General features: G+C 54.3%; 1 protein-coding gene and 1 long non-coding RNA gene across 6 annotated transcripts in view; one reads left to right on the top strand and one right to left on the bottom strand.

Annotated features, from left to right (window-relative positions):
• The window catches only part of PPP2R5C (protein phosphatase 2 regulatory subunit B'gamma), a 138,813-nt gene extending 135,313 nt beyond the window's left edge, over positions 1-3,500 (top strand). For all 5 annotated transcript variants that reach the window (XM_021081605.1, XM_021081604.1, XM_021081606.1 and 2 more), the window contains one exon: positions 812-3,500. In XM_021081605.1, the coding sequence (XP_020937264.1) occupies positions 812-943 (132 nt within the window). In that variant the 3' untranslated portion in view covers positions 944-3,500. The remainder of the gene's footprint in view (positions 1-811) is intronic.
• Positions 3,501-16,706: 13,206 nt separating this feature from the next.
• Positions 16,707-18,801, bottom strand: LOC110258358. Its single transcript, XR_002341111.1, has 3 exons — positions 18,492-18,801; positions 17,964-18,054; positions 16,707-17,151 (listed from the first exon to the last, which is right to left on the bottom strand). It is a non-coding gene; the product is annotated as an uncharacterized LOC110258358 (long non-coding RNA).

The raw sequence follows: 18,801 nt of genomic DNA on the forward strand, positions 1-18,801 counted from the left end.
ACTTTTTTTTTTTTTTTGAAGTAAAGCCAAAATGCCCTAAGCTTCGGTAAGAAAATGGCAGTAACTTACCCTTCATCTTAGGAACTTTTACGGAAATAGTTACACTGTTTCTCGGTTCTAGAGGATGGAATTTTAGGTAAACATACTGTTTCTAAGCTCCAGAGGATTCTCCCACACATTGAATACCTCTTATCTTAGGGATCTTTTATCAAATTTGAAAGAGGTTTTAGACCTGTTTGTTGGGTTTTTGTTTGTCTTTTTAGGGCCACACCCGCAGCATATGGACGTTCCCAGGCTAGGGGTGGAATGGGAGCTAAGCTGGCAACCTAGACCACAGCCACAGCGAGGCCGGATCCTTAACCCACTGAGTGAGGCCAGGGATCGAACCCATGTCCTCATGGATGCTAGTCAGGTTCGTCAACCACTGAGCCATGACGGGAATGCCAGTTTTAGACCTGGTATTGGCTTTGAATCCAGTTGAAAGAGTTGTTCCATTCATTCTTTTTATTTACAGAGGCTTGCTGAGATGCCTCCGTAGCGGACAGAGCCGTGAACGGCTCTGGTCACAGTTGATAAAAGGAAGCCATCTCCACTGAGGGGCTTAGTAGAGCCGGTCCCTGTGCCAAGTGCGCCCCCAAGAGCTCCCAGGGTCAGCGCTGCGCACGCCGACCTTCCCAGCAGTCGTTGGGTCCCGTTGAGTAGACGAGCTGCCCCTGGTCACTGCGGGTGGTGACGGTCCCCGCGGGCTCAGTGCAGAGCGCGCACGTCCAGGTCCCAGGTCTGCAGCCAACGCCGTGCATTTTCATTCCAGGCGCAGAAGGATCTGAAGAAGGACCGGCCCGTGGCGCGCCGCAAGTCTGAGCTGCCCCAGGACCTGCACGCCAAGGGCGCCCTGGAGGCCCCCGGCCGGGCCGAGGAGCTGGCCCCCCAGGATGGGCGCTAGCCCCGCCGCGGCGCCACCCTGCAGCACCTGTAGAAGCCCGTGCTCTGTGTGCCATGCCCGTCAGTTACACTCAAGTGCAAGCGCCCTCCGACCCGACCCGACCCGACCCGACCCAGGCAGTCACGCCCTCCCGCCTCGGCTCGAGACCAGAGGTCAAGCAAGGGGGACCTCCTGGGTCCGACCGCAGGGCTGCGGGCGCTCACGGTGTCGCCCCCCCACCCCCGCACCCCGTGGCCTCGCGTCCCCGGCAGGTCCCAGATCAGACAGTCTCCCAAAGTCAGAGCTAAGGCAGGCGCCCTGGTCGCCCGCGCCACCTTCTGCCCAGATGGGATTTGTGGCCATTCGAGGCAGCGGCCCTGAGGGGTCACGTCACTCTTTCGCATCAGAGCAGTTCCGCCAGAAGCCGCGACGTGGCGTTTTCAAGACTCCGCCGCCGTTGAGGTTGTTTCACATGATGGTCACGCCAGCGGTTGCTTTCGGGGGTGTTGGGCTGGTTGGGGTGGCGGGGGTGAGTTGTTTTCATTTCATCGAAGTGCTCCTTTGCTGTCCTCGTGACTGCACCCCCTGGGGAAGTGGCGGGACAGCCCTGGGCCCTGCGTTACCCCCTGCACCCCGGGTCCCGCCCCTCTTGGGGGCCGCTCCAGCCGGACAGCCGCGTCCGGGTCCGGCGCGGGACCTGGGAGACGCACGTGGGCTTTAAAGGGAGCTTCCTCTTGACTGGAACCAGAATCTCGACAATGACGTGTTCGTGTCTTACTTTGCAGATTTTTTTCGCCCCTGTTCCCACGTTGTTGCCCTGGCACAAGGCTCTCGGATCAGTGAAATGCTGCTCCCCGAGCCCGGCGCCTTCTGTAGGGAGTTAGGCCGAGAGCGCTTGGGGTGAGGCCGGTTCTCAGCCTGGGCGAGAGCTGCAGCCGCCGCCGCGCGGAAAGGAGCGGGGCCCGGCCGCGGCGGGGCTCCCACGCGTCTCTGTGAGCAAGCGCGCTCAGCCCTCGCCTCCGAAGGAAAACACAGCGTCTGGGGTTTCGTGGGTCTTCAATGCTGCTAACTATTTGAGACTTCCTTGCATGTACTGAGCTTTTTGTTTTCGATGGAACAGCACGAGGAGACAAATCTTTAAACTTAGTGCTTTGTCTGTTCTTTATTTCTCTCAGGGTGGCCAGTATTTTGACTTACTTGTCCCGCTTGAAAGCATTTGAGACGCGTGCTGCTGCTGCTCTAAACTAGTGGCTCTGGTTTCCTCTCTCTGGCGTAAGATGCTAGAGCTTAACGTCAAATGTCTCGATGCATCACAGGTAAAGTGTGGCTTCTTTCAGGATCTGTCTCGGAGTCGAGGCCTCAGGAATCCACTAAAACGATGTGAAGAGCAGCCCGGGGGCTGAACTTAGGTTGGTTGCACCTAAATCCTTGTCGTCGGAGGCAAGTCACGCGGGGGGAGGGACGCCTTGTGTTCGGAGCGAGCCCTGAATTAGGAGCTTCCCCAGCTGGAAGCAGAGACACCCGCTTTGGGAGAAGAAACACCTGAGAAACTTGACAAGTCCCCGCCCGCTTTACCATAATGACATTTATAGTTTTTAAAAAGTTTAGATGCCTTCTCCTTCTGAGGGAAAAAGGGTGCTTTTTATTGTATAAAGCAGCAGCGTCTTATGTATCCTGATATCCCATTGTTTGAACTTGCGTCTTTGGCTGATAGATTCTCAAGTATCCTTGACCTGGATGTTAGAATGTGTGTTTGAGAGGTTTCTGGGAAGCCTCTCCTTTTGCCCTCGGGGAAAAAGCAAAATAGCAACGTTTGGGCGATGGGCAGAGCGTGGCATACAGAAGCATCTTTTTGTCTAGGTTTTACTTCTGCTCTTTATTGAAGACAAACATTCACCACAAGGGAGGGGGAAACAAAAGTTTTGAGAGAAACTAATCTTCTTTGACAAGAGTTATTATTTAATATTTTGGCCTATTAAAGCTTTCCTGGTTAGAACTCAGACTCCCCGTGCCAGTTGTTCAACGGACATACTATCCCATACTGTTTTCCTCTGTGCCCAACTGATTTCAAAAGTACTGCATTGCAAATAAACTGGTGACTGTTTTTCTTCATAAAGTTCTGCATTTGGCATCTTCACTCTTTCCAAAATGTATCTGTACATCAGCAATGTCACTATTCCGAGTGTCTTTTTAGTGTGGCTGTAGTCTGGCTTCCTTTTACTATTGTACATACATTGTATCTTTGTTTTACGGTATCGAGTAATAAAAATGTAGACTTCATATTTTGTACAAAATGTCCTATGTACAGAATAAAAAAAGTTCATAGAAACAGCAAAACTAGGTAAGTGGCACAATTATTTTTCTTTAGGGAAGATCTGTAACTTTCTGCTTTAGTGAAATGTTTAGTGCCTACAACTTTTTTAACATTTTGTAATTCAGGACTTTTTGTTTCGACATTGTTTACGCAGAGAAACTTCATACACTTGCCATTTAATATGCTCTTTTCTCTAATTTAAAAAAAAAAAAACCTCTAAAAATGGTGTATTATATGGACTAAATAAAGAACATGTGAATTTTATTGCTCATCATGATGCTACATTTAGCCATGGTGTTGGGCAAGCTGGTTCTGAGTATCATCAGGTGACGGTGAGGGCAGGGCAGCCATCCAGGGGCACGGGCTGGAGGACGGGAGCGCCACCCTCGCCCAGCACGGGCTGGGCGCCGCTGTGCCGCCCACCACCGCCGGGCGGGTCTCGGCCGAGCCCCTGCGGGCTCCCTGTTTCGCTTCTCCGGCGGTGGCTTCTTTTTAGTGACCACCCCTTGTCTTGTGAGGAGGCAGAGGAACTCGGAATGCCACGCGTAGGAATGGAACTGTTTGAGCCCTGACCACGATGTTGAAAACTATTCTTGAAGAGACATTCAGGTCCCCAAAACAGGGTGGGATTTTGGGATCCTGGCCCCCCCGTCGAGCTCTTGCGAAGGGGCGCCTGGAGCGGGCCCAGACTGGAGTTGTTCCAGGTCCCGGCGATGAGCCCACCTCCTCAGCGCTGCTTCGGAGGCGTCCCAGCAGGTGCGTGCGGCCCAAGGCCCCCCCACCCCGCTCTCCTTATCGGCCAGGTGGCCCCTGTGACGCCCCCACCGTGACAGCAGCGCGGGGGTGGCCCTCGGAGCTCAGGGGCGGCGACGAGGCCAGAGCCCATCCCCGTGTCTCTGTGGCCTGAGCGTCCGGTGGTGGGCATGTTTCGGAGACACGGGTGCCCGCTGCCGAGCAGCAGGCACCCGGGGCTGAAGACACCTCCGCTCAGGTCCAGCTTCTTTGTCTCCCATCTCGCACACGGGGGCTGGGGGTGCGGGCCGCCGGGTCCGTGCTCAGGACGAGGATTCTGGAGAGAACGGACTGAGGAGAGGAGGCCGGCTTCGCGCTGTCCAGGTAGTGAGGGGCCGGAAAGCGGAGTTCCTGGCTCAGCAGAAACGAACCTGACCAGCTCCCACGAGGATGCAGGTTCGATCCCTGGCCTCGCCCAGCTGGTCAGGGATCTGGCGTTGCCGTGAGCTGTGGTGTAGGTCACAGACGCAGCTCTGATCCCGAGTTGCTGGGGCTGTGGTGTAGGCCGGAAGGTACAGCTCCGATCCAACCCCTAGCCTGGGAACCTCCATATGCCACGGGTTTGGCCCTAAAAAGACAAAGAAAATAATAATAATACAAAGAGGCTGGAAAGCACAATCCAAATGGCCTAGTGCCTCCTTCCCAGATAACCGGTCCGGAACCATCGCTGTCCCGGGACAGCAGCTGATTCTGGCCGCACCCCTGTGCCCGGGGCTGTGGTGGGTGCCCCCTCGTAGGTGTCAGTTTACTTAATTCTCACACCCGCCCCGGTTATACCTCCTGAAAAAGGAGGAGACCAAGGCTCTCCGAGGGTAAGTCGCCGCCCAAGGTCACGGCGGCGCGGAGGAGCCGGGCTTCTGCCCAGCAGGGGCCCTGGAGCACCAGCCCCTCCCCACTCCGCTGCGCTGTTGGGGACACCAGCACACGGCAGGGGCCGGGCTAGGGCCAGAACCTCAGGGGCCATCCAGGCCGGTGGCCTGCGCACACCTCAGAAGCTGTGGGTTTTATGTCCATTTAAATCTTGTAACATGTTATCTAAAAACATTCAAAGTGTGTTATTCCAAGTTGCAATACTTTGAAGGCCACCAACTCGTTAGTTTCTATTCTCACTAACTTTATTTGACTCATAGGAACCTCTCCGTTTGTCAAAACTTCAGCTCTTGCTGCGTATGTGTGGTTTCACGCTGGAGTTCACGGCAGCGGGATAGGTTCCAACTCCCAGAACGTTCGAAATCACTGAGGTTAACATTTTCAGAGAAGGAAGTAGTTCCTGCAGGTGAAGACAAGTGGTTTTGATACTGGAAATTCGGTACCTGTCCCCCAGGCTGGATGAGAATAAAGAGCCAGGGTTTTGAGGAAACGGAACGAAGTGTCCAATGTGTCAGCGAATGAAGAGCGAATCAGACTAACGTCCCGAAAACGACCGTCTTGTTTTCTGGGGAGAAAACAGGAGGATTCATGGGGCTGGGGAGTTGCCTCGTGGCTCAGCAAGTTAAGAATCCAGCACTGACAGCGCCATGTGCAGGTCGCTGCTGTGGCACGTGTTCAATCCCTGGCCCCGGGAACTTCCACGTGCTTCTAGCGCAGCCAAAACAAACAAAAAATTAAAATAAAGGGTCTGGGGCCCTGAGGCTGCGGGCTGATGCCGCATGAAGTTGGCGGTTCTGCTGAGACTAGGCGTCTCCTGACCATGATGTCAGCTCTGGCCGCCTCGGTCCTCTGCCCCCGGTCAAGATGCTTATTCTCCGTGTTTTTCCTGCTTTGCTGACTTCATGGCCTTGGGTTTCTGTGGTCAAGATGGGAGCAACAGGCAGAAACAGCCAAATGCGAGGCACCCTAGGGACAAGGAGTGCCAGCGTCAGTCCCCAGGGAGTGGAGGGAGCACACGAGAAAAAAAAAAAAAAAATCAGGCACTTTTAGCTCTGGGTCCTGTTGTATTTTCCCACCTGGCCTGCCCGCTCTCGCACATCTTTGTGCTTTTTACTAAAGGTTTATGTAAATTCCACAGGACACTACCAGAGGGGCCCAAACTCTCTAATTCGTCTTTTTTTTCTATCCCCAGGTTTGCCTGATCACTTCCAGTTCAGCCTGGTTTACTCCTGAGGTGCTTTTAGAAATACAGTCAGGAGTTCCCGCTGTGGTGCAGGAGGGTTAGCAGTGTCTCTGCAGTGCCAGGACACAGGTTCAATCCCCAGTCCAGCACAGTGGGTTAAAGGCTCTGGCATCGCCACAGCTGTGGTTTGGATCTGATCCCTGTCCCAGAAATCCATATGCCATGGGGCAGCCAAAAAAGATAGGAGGGAAATACACAGTTAGGAGTTCCTGTCATGGCTCAGAGGTAACAAACCCAACTAGTATCCATGAGGATGTGGGTTCCATCCCTGGCCTCGCTCAGTGGGTTAAGGATCGTGTGTTGCCTTGAGCTGTGGCGTAGGTCGCAGACACAGCTCGGATCCTGTGTTGCCGTGGCTGTGGTGTAGGCTGGCAGCTGCAGCTCCAATTCCACCCCTAGCCTGGAAGCTTCCCTATGCCACAGGTGTGGCCCTTAAAAAAAGAAGAAAGAAAGTAACATGCAGTTAAGTCAACATAAGCTGGAGCAGAGCCAGGCTTCATGATCCGTTTTTGTAGGATGCTTGGTAACATCTAGTCAATTACAGGGTTCATGGGGGGGGGTTAGCTGTGCCCACGGCCCACAGAAGTTCCCAGGCCAAGAACAGAACAAGCGCCGCAGCAGCAAAGCCTCTGCAGTGACAGTGCCAGATCCTTAGCCTACTGCACCGCAAGGAAGCTCCAATCACGGCGGGTTTTTGGCCCTTTTTTTTCCCTTTAGTTTCATCAAGTGTAACTGACATGCAGCTCTGAAAGTTTGGTACCGCAGAATGACCTGACACATAAGTAGTGACATGATGACTGCAGTAAGTTAATTAACATCCATCGCCTCATCTCGTTACCAAAAAAAATCATAATTCTTGTAATAAAAGCAACTGATAACAGATGCTTTGGTGAACCTTCAGCACAGCTGTGATAGTTCTTGATGCCAGTAAACCAGGTTGCGCTTCAAGGGCCCCCCTGGAATGATATGTTTGCTCTGTAGGAGATACAGTGGATCCGGACCCAGATGCGTCCCCACACGCAACACACACACACCACACACACACACACACACACACACACACCACACACACACCCCGACATGCTCACACTGGCAACTACACATGTGGGCACAGAGCAAGGTAGGGTGGCCCCTGGCTCTGAAATGTCATGGGGTTTTTTGTTTTGGTTTTCTTTGCTTTTTTTTAATTTTATTTTTTGGGTTTTTTTTTTTTTAGGGCTGCACCTGCCAGGAGGTTCCAGGCTAGGGGTCAAATCGGAGCTACAGCCACCAAACTACACCACAGTCACAGAAACGCGGGATCCAAGCCCCATCTGCGACCTACACCACAGCTCACTGCAGTGCCAGCTCCTTAACCCACTAAGCAAGGCCAGGGATCGAACCTGTGTCCTCAGGGATCCTAGCCACATTTGTTTCCACTGCATCATGACGGGAACTCCCCAGCATTATTTGGTGAGTTTCAAAAAGACTGAAACAAAAAGTCTGCTGCAAAGAGTGAAATGGAGTAAAACCCAGCACCGGGCAGGTCGGGGTAACTAGCGTGATGGGAAGCGAGCTGGTTCCAGATCCCACTCTCAGCCGAGGCTCCAGAGACAGTCAGGCAGGGCCAGTGCCAAGTTCACCGACCCCGAGAGCACCTTGGATTCAGCGATCCCCTGGAAGGATTCGCAGGAGGGACAGCTGTGGTCCCCACGGGGATGGGTTATGGCAGCGAAAGGAATCAGCACAAGAGAGAGAGCAGGTCGCCCCCGGACCCAGGCTCAGAGCCCCCGCCCCTCCCGGGGAGCGGCTCGGACAGGCCTGCACCTCCCGGCCAGTTTAATCATGGGCCAGTCCCAGTTACATGGCTGACTAGCCCCCCCCAAAGGTGAGGCTGATTCTGGGTGGCCCAAGACACCCCCCACCCCAGAGTCCACTGTCAGCACAGACTGTCCAGCAATACGGATGCCCTTAGCAGGCAGGACATTCCCAGGGCCTAGAAGGGACCTGCCTGTAGAGGGGGACAGAGCTGTTTGGGCAAAGGGAGTCTTCAGGGCTGCCTCGCGGAAGAGGAAGCCAGCAAGCAGGGGCCAGAGCCGGAGCCCGGCAGGTGGTGCGGGCGGGGCCTCTGACAAAGCGCTTGTGTGAGCCCAGGGCTTCCTGCTGAGTTGTGAGACCTGCTTTGCAGTTGACCTGCTTGAGCAGGTAGAGGCTTCCTCGGGGACACCGGCGGGCTGCTGGGCACAAGGACAGAACCTAAAGGATACAGGCCACCCCGTCACCCCAGGAGGACGGAGGTCCAGGCCTGGGAAGAGCTAAGAGGAGCTGACCTCAACATCAGATCACGATGGAAGCGGACCTTGCTTTGGTTTCTCCCCTTCAACTCAGGAGTGTGGGGTGCGTGTCCACTGCTCCCCGAGCATCGGGCATGGGCTGCTTGGCCAAGGGTGCACTGGGAAAGGGCAGTAGGAGGAGGTGTCAGGGTCACCAGCTGTCCTGGCCGTCAGGCTAGCGCGTCGGCCCAGGCGAGGTCCCCGGGGGGGGGGGTGCGGATCGCCAGCAAAGGAGGCGTCCTGGTGTCACCCACTCGTTCAGAACTGCGTGGACACCAGGGTCCCGCTCTGCCCAAACCAAGAAGCAGTCAAGTAATGGCAACCAGCCTCTCATCCCTGGCGAGCTTTTTGCTCCACCGTCACCTCCCAGAGTGAGGAGACTGGGGCCCCTGGCAGCCCGGCGGAGCAGCAGTGCCAGGACAGGAGCCACCTCTCCCAAGTCCTGGCCCCTCGCTTGTGTTGGCGTGTTGCCGAGACCCCGATCTGCTCCACCGAAGGTGACAGCCTAAGGTGGGACCATGTCGTAACTCTGATGGCCACGCACGGGTCCCCACCACCAGTCTGCCCAGGACAGCGTGCTCTCCTGTCATGGAGATACAAGGAAAGGCAGCAGAGCCAGTCCCTTCCTTTGGCCCCATCCTTCACCCGGCAAGCTTTTCCTCCAATCCTGGCAATAAAGCTTCATGAAATGGCAACCGTAAACAGTAGGGGGTTTATAATTCCCTACCTGAAAACAGTTGGCAGTACTATGTGCCATCCCCCGTGCCCTGGAAAATTAATAATAGGGCAGTAATGCAGATCTGCCTCCTGACTTGTGGAATCTGAATTCCAGGAACCCTGGTCTAGTCCAAAACCCTCGTGGGGTTTTGTGGCTGTGGCACCTGATGTGGGGATCTCAGTTCCCAGACCGGGGTTCAACCCAGGCCGCAGCAGTGAGAGCACTGCATCCTAACCACGAGACCATCAGGGAACCCCTCCAAACCCTTGTTTGACAGAAAATGAAGTAGACCCAGAGAAAGGAAAGCCCTGAACTGGTGGGTGCTGGCCCCCGCCTCGTCTGCATATTTGGCGGGATGTCGGAGCTGTGTGTTTGGGGATCATTCTCTGTGCTGCCTGCCACTGGCGCTCTTTCTAGGTTGTGAATTTTTAAAATATCTCTAGGGGAGCTCCCACTGTAGCTCAGCAGTAATGAACCCAACTAGTATCCATGAGGATGCAGGTTGCATCCCTGGCCTGGATCAGTGGGTTAAGGATCAGGCCTTGCTGGGAGCTGTGGTGTAGGTCACAGACGGCAGCTTGGATCCCAAGTGGCTGTGGCTGTGGCTGTGGTGTAGGCCATCAGCCGCAGCTCTGATTGGACCCCTAGCCTGGGAACTTGTATGCAGCAGGTGTGGCCCTAAACAGACAAAAAAAAAAAAAAAAGTGTATTTTATGCCCTCACCTGCTCCATAAAAGTTTTTTTTTAAAGGAGAATGTGTTAAAACTATATGTTCTCACGTGGGAAGTTTACACTAAATATATGTTTAGATGAAACAAGCACATTCCAAAACAGTATATGATACATTCTATCATATACTCTATGTGCAAAACCAGGTGAGTGTTCCAAAGGTGTATATATTTCTGGACTGTGCACTGGTTTTACAAGTGTTCATTCATTTTGTTTGTTGGTTGGGTGTTTTTAACTTGTGTCACTTCTCAGTGCGACATTTGGCACCAGCCAGGTCCGTTGGCCTCTGAGGCCTCTGTGCTGCCCCGCAGCCTCCTCACCACCAGAGGGCGCCCGGAGCAACATCAGCTCGGTTACATTTCTCCAGCTTCACTGAGCTCGGGGAGACAGCAGTGAGCAGTGAGTGATGGCTTGAGGTGAGAGCTTACTTCCCTGCTCAGGAACTGAACCTGGACAGCCAGCGTGAGAACCGGGAATCCTAACCACTACACCATGGGAGGCTAGTGGCTGGAAGCAGAGCCGCTGGATCTTGTCTGCCTTGTAAACAAAATTTTACAAAGTGATGGAAGCTATGAAACAGACGTGGAGTTTATTACTATAAGCACAGCACATGTGGAAGAGCACACAGGCAGCTGAGAAGCAAAACAGCACACTCAGAGAGGAGTGCGGATGTCCCTGCCCAAGGGGTGATTTAAATCACTTACGTAAGGGGAGTTCCCTGGTGGGTAGGCAGGTTAAGGATCTGGCCTTGTCACTGCTGTGCCTCCAGTTGCAGCTGTGGCACAGGTTCAGTCCCTGGCCTGGGAACTTCTGAATGCCAGAGACATGGCCCTCCCTCCAAAAAAATCACTTATGTAGGGCATTCTTCCAGGTCTTTGTTTTCCTTTGATCTTTTTGAACTTGTTTTATTTCTCACACCTGTTCAGACCCCGGCACTCCCTGATACGCATACACAACTTTCAGCCAAGATGGATTCCAGTGCAGGGTTTATGAGAGGTTGGCAATACCTATTATGGGATGTCAGCCCCCCCCTTTTGACCCCCAAGGAGTCTTTCTGAGCATGTGTAGTCAGGGAGGTCTCCTTGACCTCAGGAGTGACTGACCTGCTCATCTCTTTCTGGGGGGCCACACCCCAGACCTGTGGAAGTTCCTGGGCCAGGGATCAACTCTGCACCACAGCAGCAGCCCAAGCCTCTGCAGGGACAATGCTGGATGCTTAACCTACTGAGCCACAAGAGAACTCCTGATGTGTTCATCTAATCTTTTTAGTTCCAGCAGAGCTCAGCTCCTGCCATTAACTTTCTCCTTGAGGTGTCAAAGAGAAGCAAGGCCCAATTTACTCAGCCCAACAAGTTTCAGCTGTTCTCAGCCCTGGGGCCCATCTAGATTCTACCTCAAACTGTCGCAGGCTCTTCAAAGCTGGAAGAGGAGAAAGAATGGAGGTGATACTTCCCGAGCACCTACAATGTGCAGGACTGTCCCTCTGCACATAGCATCTTATCAAATGCTCACAACTAGACTGATGATAATCCCCAGATTTTTTCAGATGAGAACACTGAGATTCTGAGAGATTGATTTACCCAAGCTCACCAGCTAGTCACCGGCAGAATCAGAATCCAGATGCAGGCCAGCAAGGGATCCTAAAGTTTTGCTTTACCCCTGTAAAGCCCTCACTCGTCCCCAAATTTATGGATGAAGAAAGAAAATCCAGGGTCAGATCGCAGGCTCAATTAAGGTTTGACAGAAGGACGAATGAACGAATGATTCCAGCAGCAATCAAGAGTTGTGTGCAGGGAACACCAAGTGTGCCGGGGAGCAGGTTGAGGTGTGTGCAGCCAGTGGCCGGGAGAAACAGGATATACTCTCTTCCCTCTCATAAGCACCAGGGGACACCTGTGCCAGGCCCTGTGCTGACAAAGAGCCCACAGACACACAAAGTGGGTCCCCTATTAGTTCTGTGAAGAGCCAGTCCTACGAGGGTCTTCAGCATTTGAGTTTGATAAAAACCCACCAGCAGCAGCAGCAGAGCAGCAATCCACAGCCGCTCCTACCGTTCATTCTGCATATAATTCGAAAGGGGTCTCAGCCCCCAGAATTCCAGTCAAGGGCCGCAGCTTAAGTACCCCTAGTCTAAGCAGAACGAGAAAAATCGAATGAGTGCTGGAAGCGCGAGCCGGGCCAGACAGAAGCGAGGAAAGAAGCCGGGGCCTCGAAGGAGGTGGCGGGGACAAGGCCTTGGAGGCAGGGAAGGGACGGCGATGGGAGGCCCTTGGGTCCGTTTTAGGAAACTTGTTTCATTCCCCATAAGCCGAAGGGAGCAAAGGTTCCAGGGCGAGAAGGCCCCTGACCTCCAGGCCGGCTCAGGAAGATGACGCAAGCGGCCCGCGCGGCGGCCCCGACAGGCGACTGCCCAACCCCGGCGCATTGAAGGCACCAACCAGGCGCGGTCTCGCCAGCGAGCGAGATTCCCACGGATGCCGGGCGGGATCCGGAAGGGATGACAAGCTTCCGGTCTCGGGGCAGGAGTCCCGCCCTCTCAGCTGGGATGGGCCAATCCCACGGCCTCCCGGTCCTGGCCGTGGGGATTGGTCCGAGGGCTCACGTGACCTCGCGGGGCTTCAGGGCACGTGACCGAGGGGGCGCCTGCGCACGTGACCAGGGCGGCTGCGGCGTCTTTGAGCGGGAGTTTCACCTACCTCGGCGAAGGGCCGAGAGACCTGGACTCCAAACCCGGATTCCGCACGGCGAAGCTCGGCGGGCTGCCGGCCAGGCCGGGCCTCTGCACGCGGCAGCTGGCAAGTCGGGTTCGAACAGTTGATAAAGACCCCGCCTGAGACGTGACTTGGACCTCAGTTCCGTCGCCTGTGAAATGGGCACAGTCTTGCGGGAGAACAAGGTTGCCCTAGGCCTGCATGCGGCAGGGAGTGTGGAAATGGACGGCCGCGTCCGAAGCGGGGCAAGTGCCTGGCGGGACGGAAAGCGGGCCCCCCCTCCGCGTCTGCCCAGAAAGCGGACCGTGGATCACGAGTCCAGCAGAGACCCCCGTCCTTGGCCGACTTGAGCGACCAGTCGTAGATAGCGGGTATGTGGCCGACTTGCAGTCTCTGGATGCTTTTGTTCTCTTACTAGAGCTTTACCACAGGAATGTGGGGTCCGTGCCATGAGTGGGGAGACTTTGCTGAGGCCGCACAGCCTAAAAGTGAAGAAGTCAGGGTTGGACCTAGGTGTCAACCTGCTCCACCCGCAGACCTTCCACCAGGAGGGGGGGCTCTTGCAGCACCTCCATAAAAGAACGTGGCCCTCCTCCCTGAGACCCCTTGTCACTCGGGTCCCCTCTCTGCATCACCAGCCCCAGTGTCTGGAAAACCTTAACAGGCCTGTCCTCTTCTGGGAGCATAATTAGGATGCTGGAACTAGGACCAGAGCGGCTAGTGTCCCCGTATGGGGGGGCCTGCTCCTAGGCCATGGCCACTTCAGAATCCTTTTCCCCAAGTGCCAAAGCCACTCACCGCCCTATCAAGATGTCTGGTCCTCAAGAGCAAGGACTCTGACAGATGTGGTCGTCACAAAATCTGCTGCCTCACTTTCTTTTTTTCTTTTTTCTTTCTTTTTTTGCTTTTTAGGGCCGCACTCTCAGCGTATGGAGGTTCCCAGGCTAGGAGTCTAATCCAGAGCTACAGCTGCCAGGCACAGCCACAGCCACACCGGATCCAAGCCCCCTCTGCCACCTACACCACAGCTCATGGCAATGCTGGAACCTTAACCCGCTGATCGAGGCCAGGGATCGAACCCGCAACCTCATGGTTCTTAGTTGGATTTATTTCCACTGCACCACACCGGGAACTCGCTCACTTTCTTTTTTGATAGACTTTTTTTTTTTTTTTTTTTTTTTTTTTTGTCTTTTTGCTATTTCTTTGGGCCGCTCCCGCGGCATATGGAGGTTGCCAGGCTAGGGGTCAAATCGGAGCTGTAGCCACCGGCCTACGCCAGAGCCACAGCAATGCGGGATCCGAGCCGCGTCTGCAACCTTCACCACAGCTCATGGCAACGCCGGAACCTTGACCCACTGAGCAAGGGCAGGGATCGAACCCGCAACCTCATGGTTCCTAGTCGGATTCGTTAACCACTGCGCCACGACGGGAACTCCTTTTTTTTTTTTTTTTTTTTTTTTTTTTTTTTGTCCCCTTGATAGACTTTTTAAAAACAGGTTTAGAGTTGCTGAACAGTTAAGAGTAAGGAGTGCCCTTCTGGACTTCCCCACACCCACGTACAATTTCTTTCATTATTCACTTCTTGGACTGGCAGTACATTTGCTTCAATTGATGAAATAATACCGATACATTACAATTAAGTAGAGTTCATAGTTCACATTTTCTCCATTTTTCCCCATGTGTTTCTTCTGTGTCAGGATCCCATCAAAGATACCACATGACAATGTAACTATCCACCTCACTTTTTTCATTCTGAAGGTGCAGGGCCAGAGGGAAGGTTAAAGAAGCACATCATTGCTTAACTTTTCCTTGGCTTTAAGTCTGAGTAAATGCCTGGCAGGCAGCTGCTGCCTGTGGCTGTGTTTTGGTGTTGTGTCTGACGAGTGAACGGGGTGTGGGGGGGGCACTAGATCCTGGGGAAGGGTGGGGGCCGGAGGGGGTTCCTCCAGAGTGCCCCTTCTCAGAGCAGCCCTAGGGGTTGGGGTGATAGGGAGTTACTGTTTAGAGGATAGACAGTTTCTCTTTGGGGGGGGGTGAATACATCCTGGACGTGGGGGGGCGGTGATGGGGGCACAGATTTACAGATTTCCTTATGCTGCTGATTGTGCCCTTAAAAATGGCTGAGTTTTATGAATGTTTTACCACAATTTTTTTTAAGCTGAAGAAATAAAGGTGCAATTTAAACAAGATGTCTGGTCTTAGATTTTCTTTTTTTTCTTTTTCTTTTTTTTTTTTTTTTTTTAGGGCCACACCCGAGGCATATGGAAGTTTCCAGCCTAGGGGTCGAATTGAAGCTGCAGCTGCTGGCCTACACCACAGCTCACAGCAACACCAGATCCTTAACCCACTGAGCGCGGCCAGGGATCAAACCTGCAACCTCATGGTTCCTAGTCAGATTCGTTTCCGCTGCACCACGACGGGAACTCCCTGGTCTTAGCTTTTCCATAAAGAAAACCTGTATGTATTTATTTGAAAACTAAACCAAACTGTCCCTCGGAGGCCTTGTGTTCCTTGGGTTAAAGTTCTCTCCGCAGACCTGGGATCAAGGCTCGGTGCAGAGGGGGCTCCGGCGCCGCCTTCACTGTTCCTAATGACAGCAGCATCTGTAAGAGCTGCCTGTGCCTGGTCGCTCTCTGCTGGCAGGTCAACCACCTTATGGCGTGTGTTCCTCACACAGCTCCAGGGGTGGTTACACTCATCAGCCTCGTTTAAAGAGGGGGAACTTGGTGCAGAGAGGTTAAGGGACTCACCCAAGGTCACACAGCTGTCAGTGGCAGCGCCTGGATCCTCCCAGAACCAAGACTTGCTCACCATGCACTGTCAGGCCAGCAAAGCATTCTAGACCCATCCAAAGCCAGCTTAACGCTGGGAGCCTGCGAGTGAGGCTGGTGGGTAACTACGACTCCTCTATCTGGTCGAATCAATGGGAGGGACTAGTTGCTTCCTTTTTTTTAAAAAAAAAAAAAAAGCTACGGTGCTGGTTTTGTCAAACACATAGGTCACAGATAAATGTGCTAATTAAACACACAGGTCTGCGTTCTACCTGCTGCTCTCTAGTGTCACCCATCCATCTCCAGCCGCAAAAGAGCTCAGCAGCCAGGTGATTTGGGAAATGCCGCACCTGAGCCTGATCCCGAAGACCCACAAGGCCTCTGGGAGGCGCCAAAAAGGCCTGTCTGGAGGCACCTCATTAAACGTTGTCTAGGAGTCCCCATTGTGGCTCAGCAGGAACAAATCTGACTAGGATCCATGAGGATGCAGGTTCAATCCCTGGCATGGCTCAGTGGGTTAAGGATCCCAAGTTGCTGTGGCTGTGGTGTAGGCCAGCGGCTACAGCTCCAATTCGACCCCTAGCCTGGGAACCCCTATGCAGCAGGTGTGTCCCTAAAGAGATTAAAAAAAAACCAAACTGTCTAACCCCGTGATTCCCAGGCCTAGTTGATCCACGCAGTCCGTCACCAGCCCCTGCCTCCAGGTTGCTGTGTGTGGACAGTGCTGGGCAGCGTGCCCCTAACACGGGGTCTCACATCTTCCCTTCGTGGAGGAGGCGTGGCCGGGCAGGGCAGTGAAATGGCTCACTCACAGGCCCCTCTGTGCTCAACTTAGAAAATAAACGCTAGACTGTTCAGGACAGAAAAACAGCAACTGTCATACCTAACAGTAAGGCTGACTGGCAGGGCAGGCGGAGGGTTCGAGGAAATAGTACGTGTTTTCTGATAAAACACTTTATATCCTGTCACTTTTCTCCCTTCCTTTCTTTTTTTATCTTTTTAGGACCACACCTGTGCCATATGGAGGTTCCCAGGCTAGGGGTCCAATCAGAGCTGTAGCTGCTGCCAGATCCGAGCCACGTCTGTGACCTACACCACAACTCACAGCAACGCCAGATCCTTAATCCACTGAGCAAGGCCAGGGATCAAACCTGCATCCTCACGGATACTAGTCAGATTTGTTTCAACCAAGTCGCGAGAGGAACTCTTTTATTTATTTATTTATTTTTAATAGCCGCATCTGCAGCATGTGGAAGTTCTCAGGCCAGGGGTCAAATCAGAGCTGCAGCCACGGCAACTCAGGATCCAAGCCTGTGACCTACACTTCAGCCTGAAGCAACGCTGGATCCCCAACCCGTGAAGAGAGACCAGGGATTGAACCTGCATCCTCATGGACACTATGTCGGGTTTTTAACCTGCTGAGGCACAAGAACTCCCTTGAGTTTTATAGTGGGGGGGTTGGCAATAAAAATACAGACGTGTCCTCCCCACCCCCATGGTTCAGCATCGCACTGAGGTTCAGCAAAATCCCAACCTAGCAGCACACTGAGCCTGGAGCGTCGCACCTCACCAGAGCGGGGGTTCTGCTGGAAGTTGGGGGCCGCCCCTATGCAATGTTTCCATTCTTGGCAGTGAAGTAGGAGGTTCTTTCTTCAAAGCGGATTCTTAACCTTCTGGGCAGATCTTCGGGTGAGCTGCGGTGGCTCTAGGCCAGCGGTTCCCGTGGTACAGGTGGAAGCTGAAGCTCCAAGGGCAGATGCTGGGGGCACCTGGGGGCGAGAGGACGCACTGGTGGCCGCCCGGTTCTTGGTGCTGCCTTGAGGACCAGAGAAATAGACACAGCCTCCCCCCGCTGCTGGTCACAAGGCCCTCGACACAGGCAGTCTCTGACTTTGAGCTTCCCGTGAGACCTTGGGCAGATCAGTTCTGCCTTCGACTCTCTCACCCCAACTTCAAGCTGCCGTGGTACTGAGCCGTGTCACGGGCGTGGAGGCGAGACAAAGTCATGGGGTCGAGCCAGCTCACGGCCGTGGCGCAGCCGCGATCGTCACAGGCGCAGACCTCCAGCCCCAGCCTCGGATGCGCAGGCGATTCCACCACGCACGTTTCCTGTGACATCCTAATCTCTGAGGCACGTTCCCGGCCCACGACTCCGGGGCTGGCGCATCACAGGAGGCAGTCCCAGGGTCTGCCTCCTTCTTGGGTCAGGACTCTGGCAGGGACAGGGTCCTGAGGGGGACCCTAGTGGCCCCTCGTCACTGTCCACACTGGTTACTGCCGCCCCCTGGGTCCTGTGCTGCAACGCTACCCCTAGCCTTGGGGGGCCTCCTGGGCCAGCCTGCCCGGGGTCCTGCCACCCAGTGTCCTACTGCCTGGGAGCACCCCCTGTCTCCCCACGCCAGCCCAGGGGTCCCTCCCGTGGCCCAGGATGCCTCCTGCCCCCAACCCCGCTTCTCCAGGACACTTGGCCCGCAAGGGGGACTTCCTGCTTCCTCCTCACAGCCCTAGCTTCCTAAGCCCTCGGACACTCGAGGAAGGGTCTATTCCAGGCCTCTCCCAGCTCCCAGTGGCGGCAGCAAACCTGGGCTTCTAGAAGCATAGCTCCAGTCTCTGCCTCCATCATCACACGGCGCTCGGCCCGCGTGCGTCTGTGTCCGGGTCCAGATCTCCTTCTTCATAGAAGGACAGTGGTCACCAGGGGCAGGGCCCACGCTGAGCCCGCAGGACCTCATCGTGATTTGATCTGCAGAGGCCCTTTCTCCAAAGAAGGTCAGCTTCCCAGCTACCCGGAGTTTGGACTTGAGCACGTCTTTTGGGGGACATGGCCCACAAGTGGCCTCTCGAGTACCCAGATACCCCCCAAACGGCTCTTCATGGAGGTGCACCGAGAACTTTAGATTTGTGCCACCCCTCCTCAAAGTCTTTTTTTTTTTTTGTCTTTTTTATTCATGGCCACATGCATAGCAGGTAGAAGTTCCCAGGCCAGGGATCAAATCTGAGCTGCAGCTGTGACCTGTGCTGCAGCTGCAGCAACCCTGGACCCTTTAACCCACTGCGCCGGGCCAGGGATGGAACTGCACCTCCACAGCGACTGCAGCTGGATTCTTACCCCACTGCGCCAGAGCGGGAACTCCTCAAAGTCTCGAGAGATGAAGGAGCGCGTCGTGGCTTCCATTTCAGCCGTGGCTGGAGATCAACTTCAGAGGCCTGGGGTGACATGGGGGGGTCGGCGTGTGCCTGTGACTTGAGGGCGCTGAGCCGAGTTTGGTGATACTGTGGAGCTGAGCTGTGGTGGCTTCTTTACAGACCAGCTCTGATGTGTTTGTAGGTACCACTTGCTGAGTAATACTTTTTGTTTTCACTTCTTTTTTTGTTTGTTTTTTGTCTGTTTGGTTTTTTAGGGCCAAACCCGCGGCATA

The sequence above is a fragment of the Sus scrofa genome, unplaced genomic scaffold (assembly GCF_000003025.6).
Source record: "Sus scrofa isolate TJ Tabasco breed Duroc unplaced genomic scaffold, Sscrofa11.1 Contig1914, whole genome shotgun sequence".
Lineage (NCBI taxonomy): Eukaryota > Metazoa > Chordata > Mammalia > Artiodactyla > Suidae > Sus > Sus scrofa.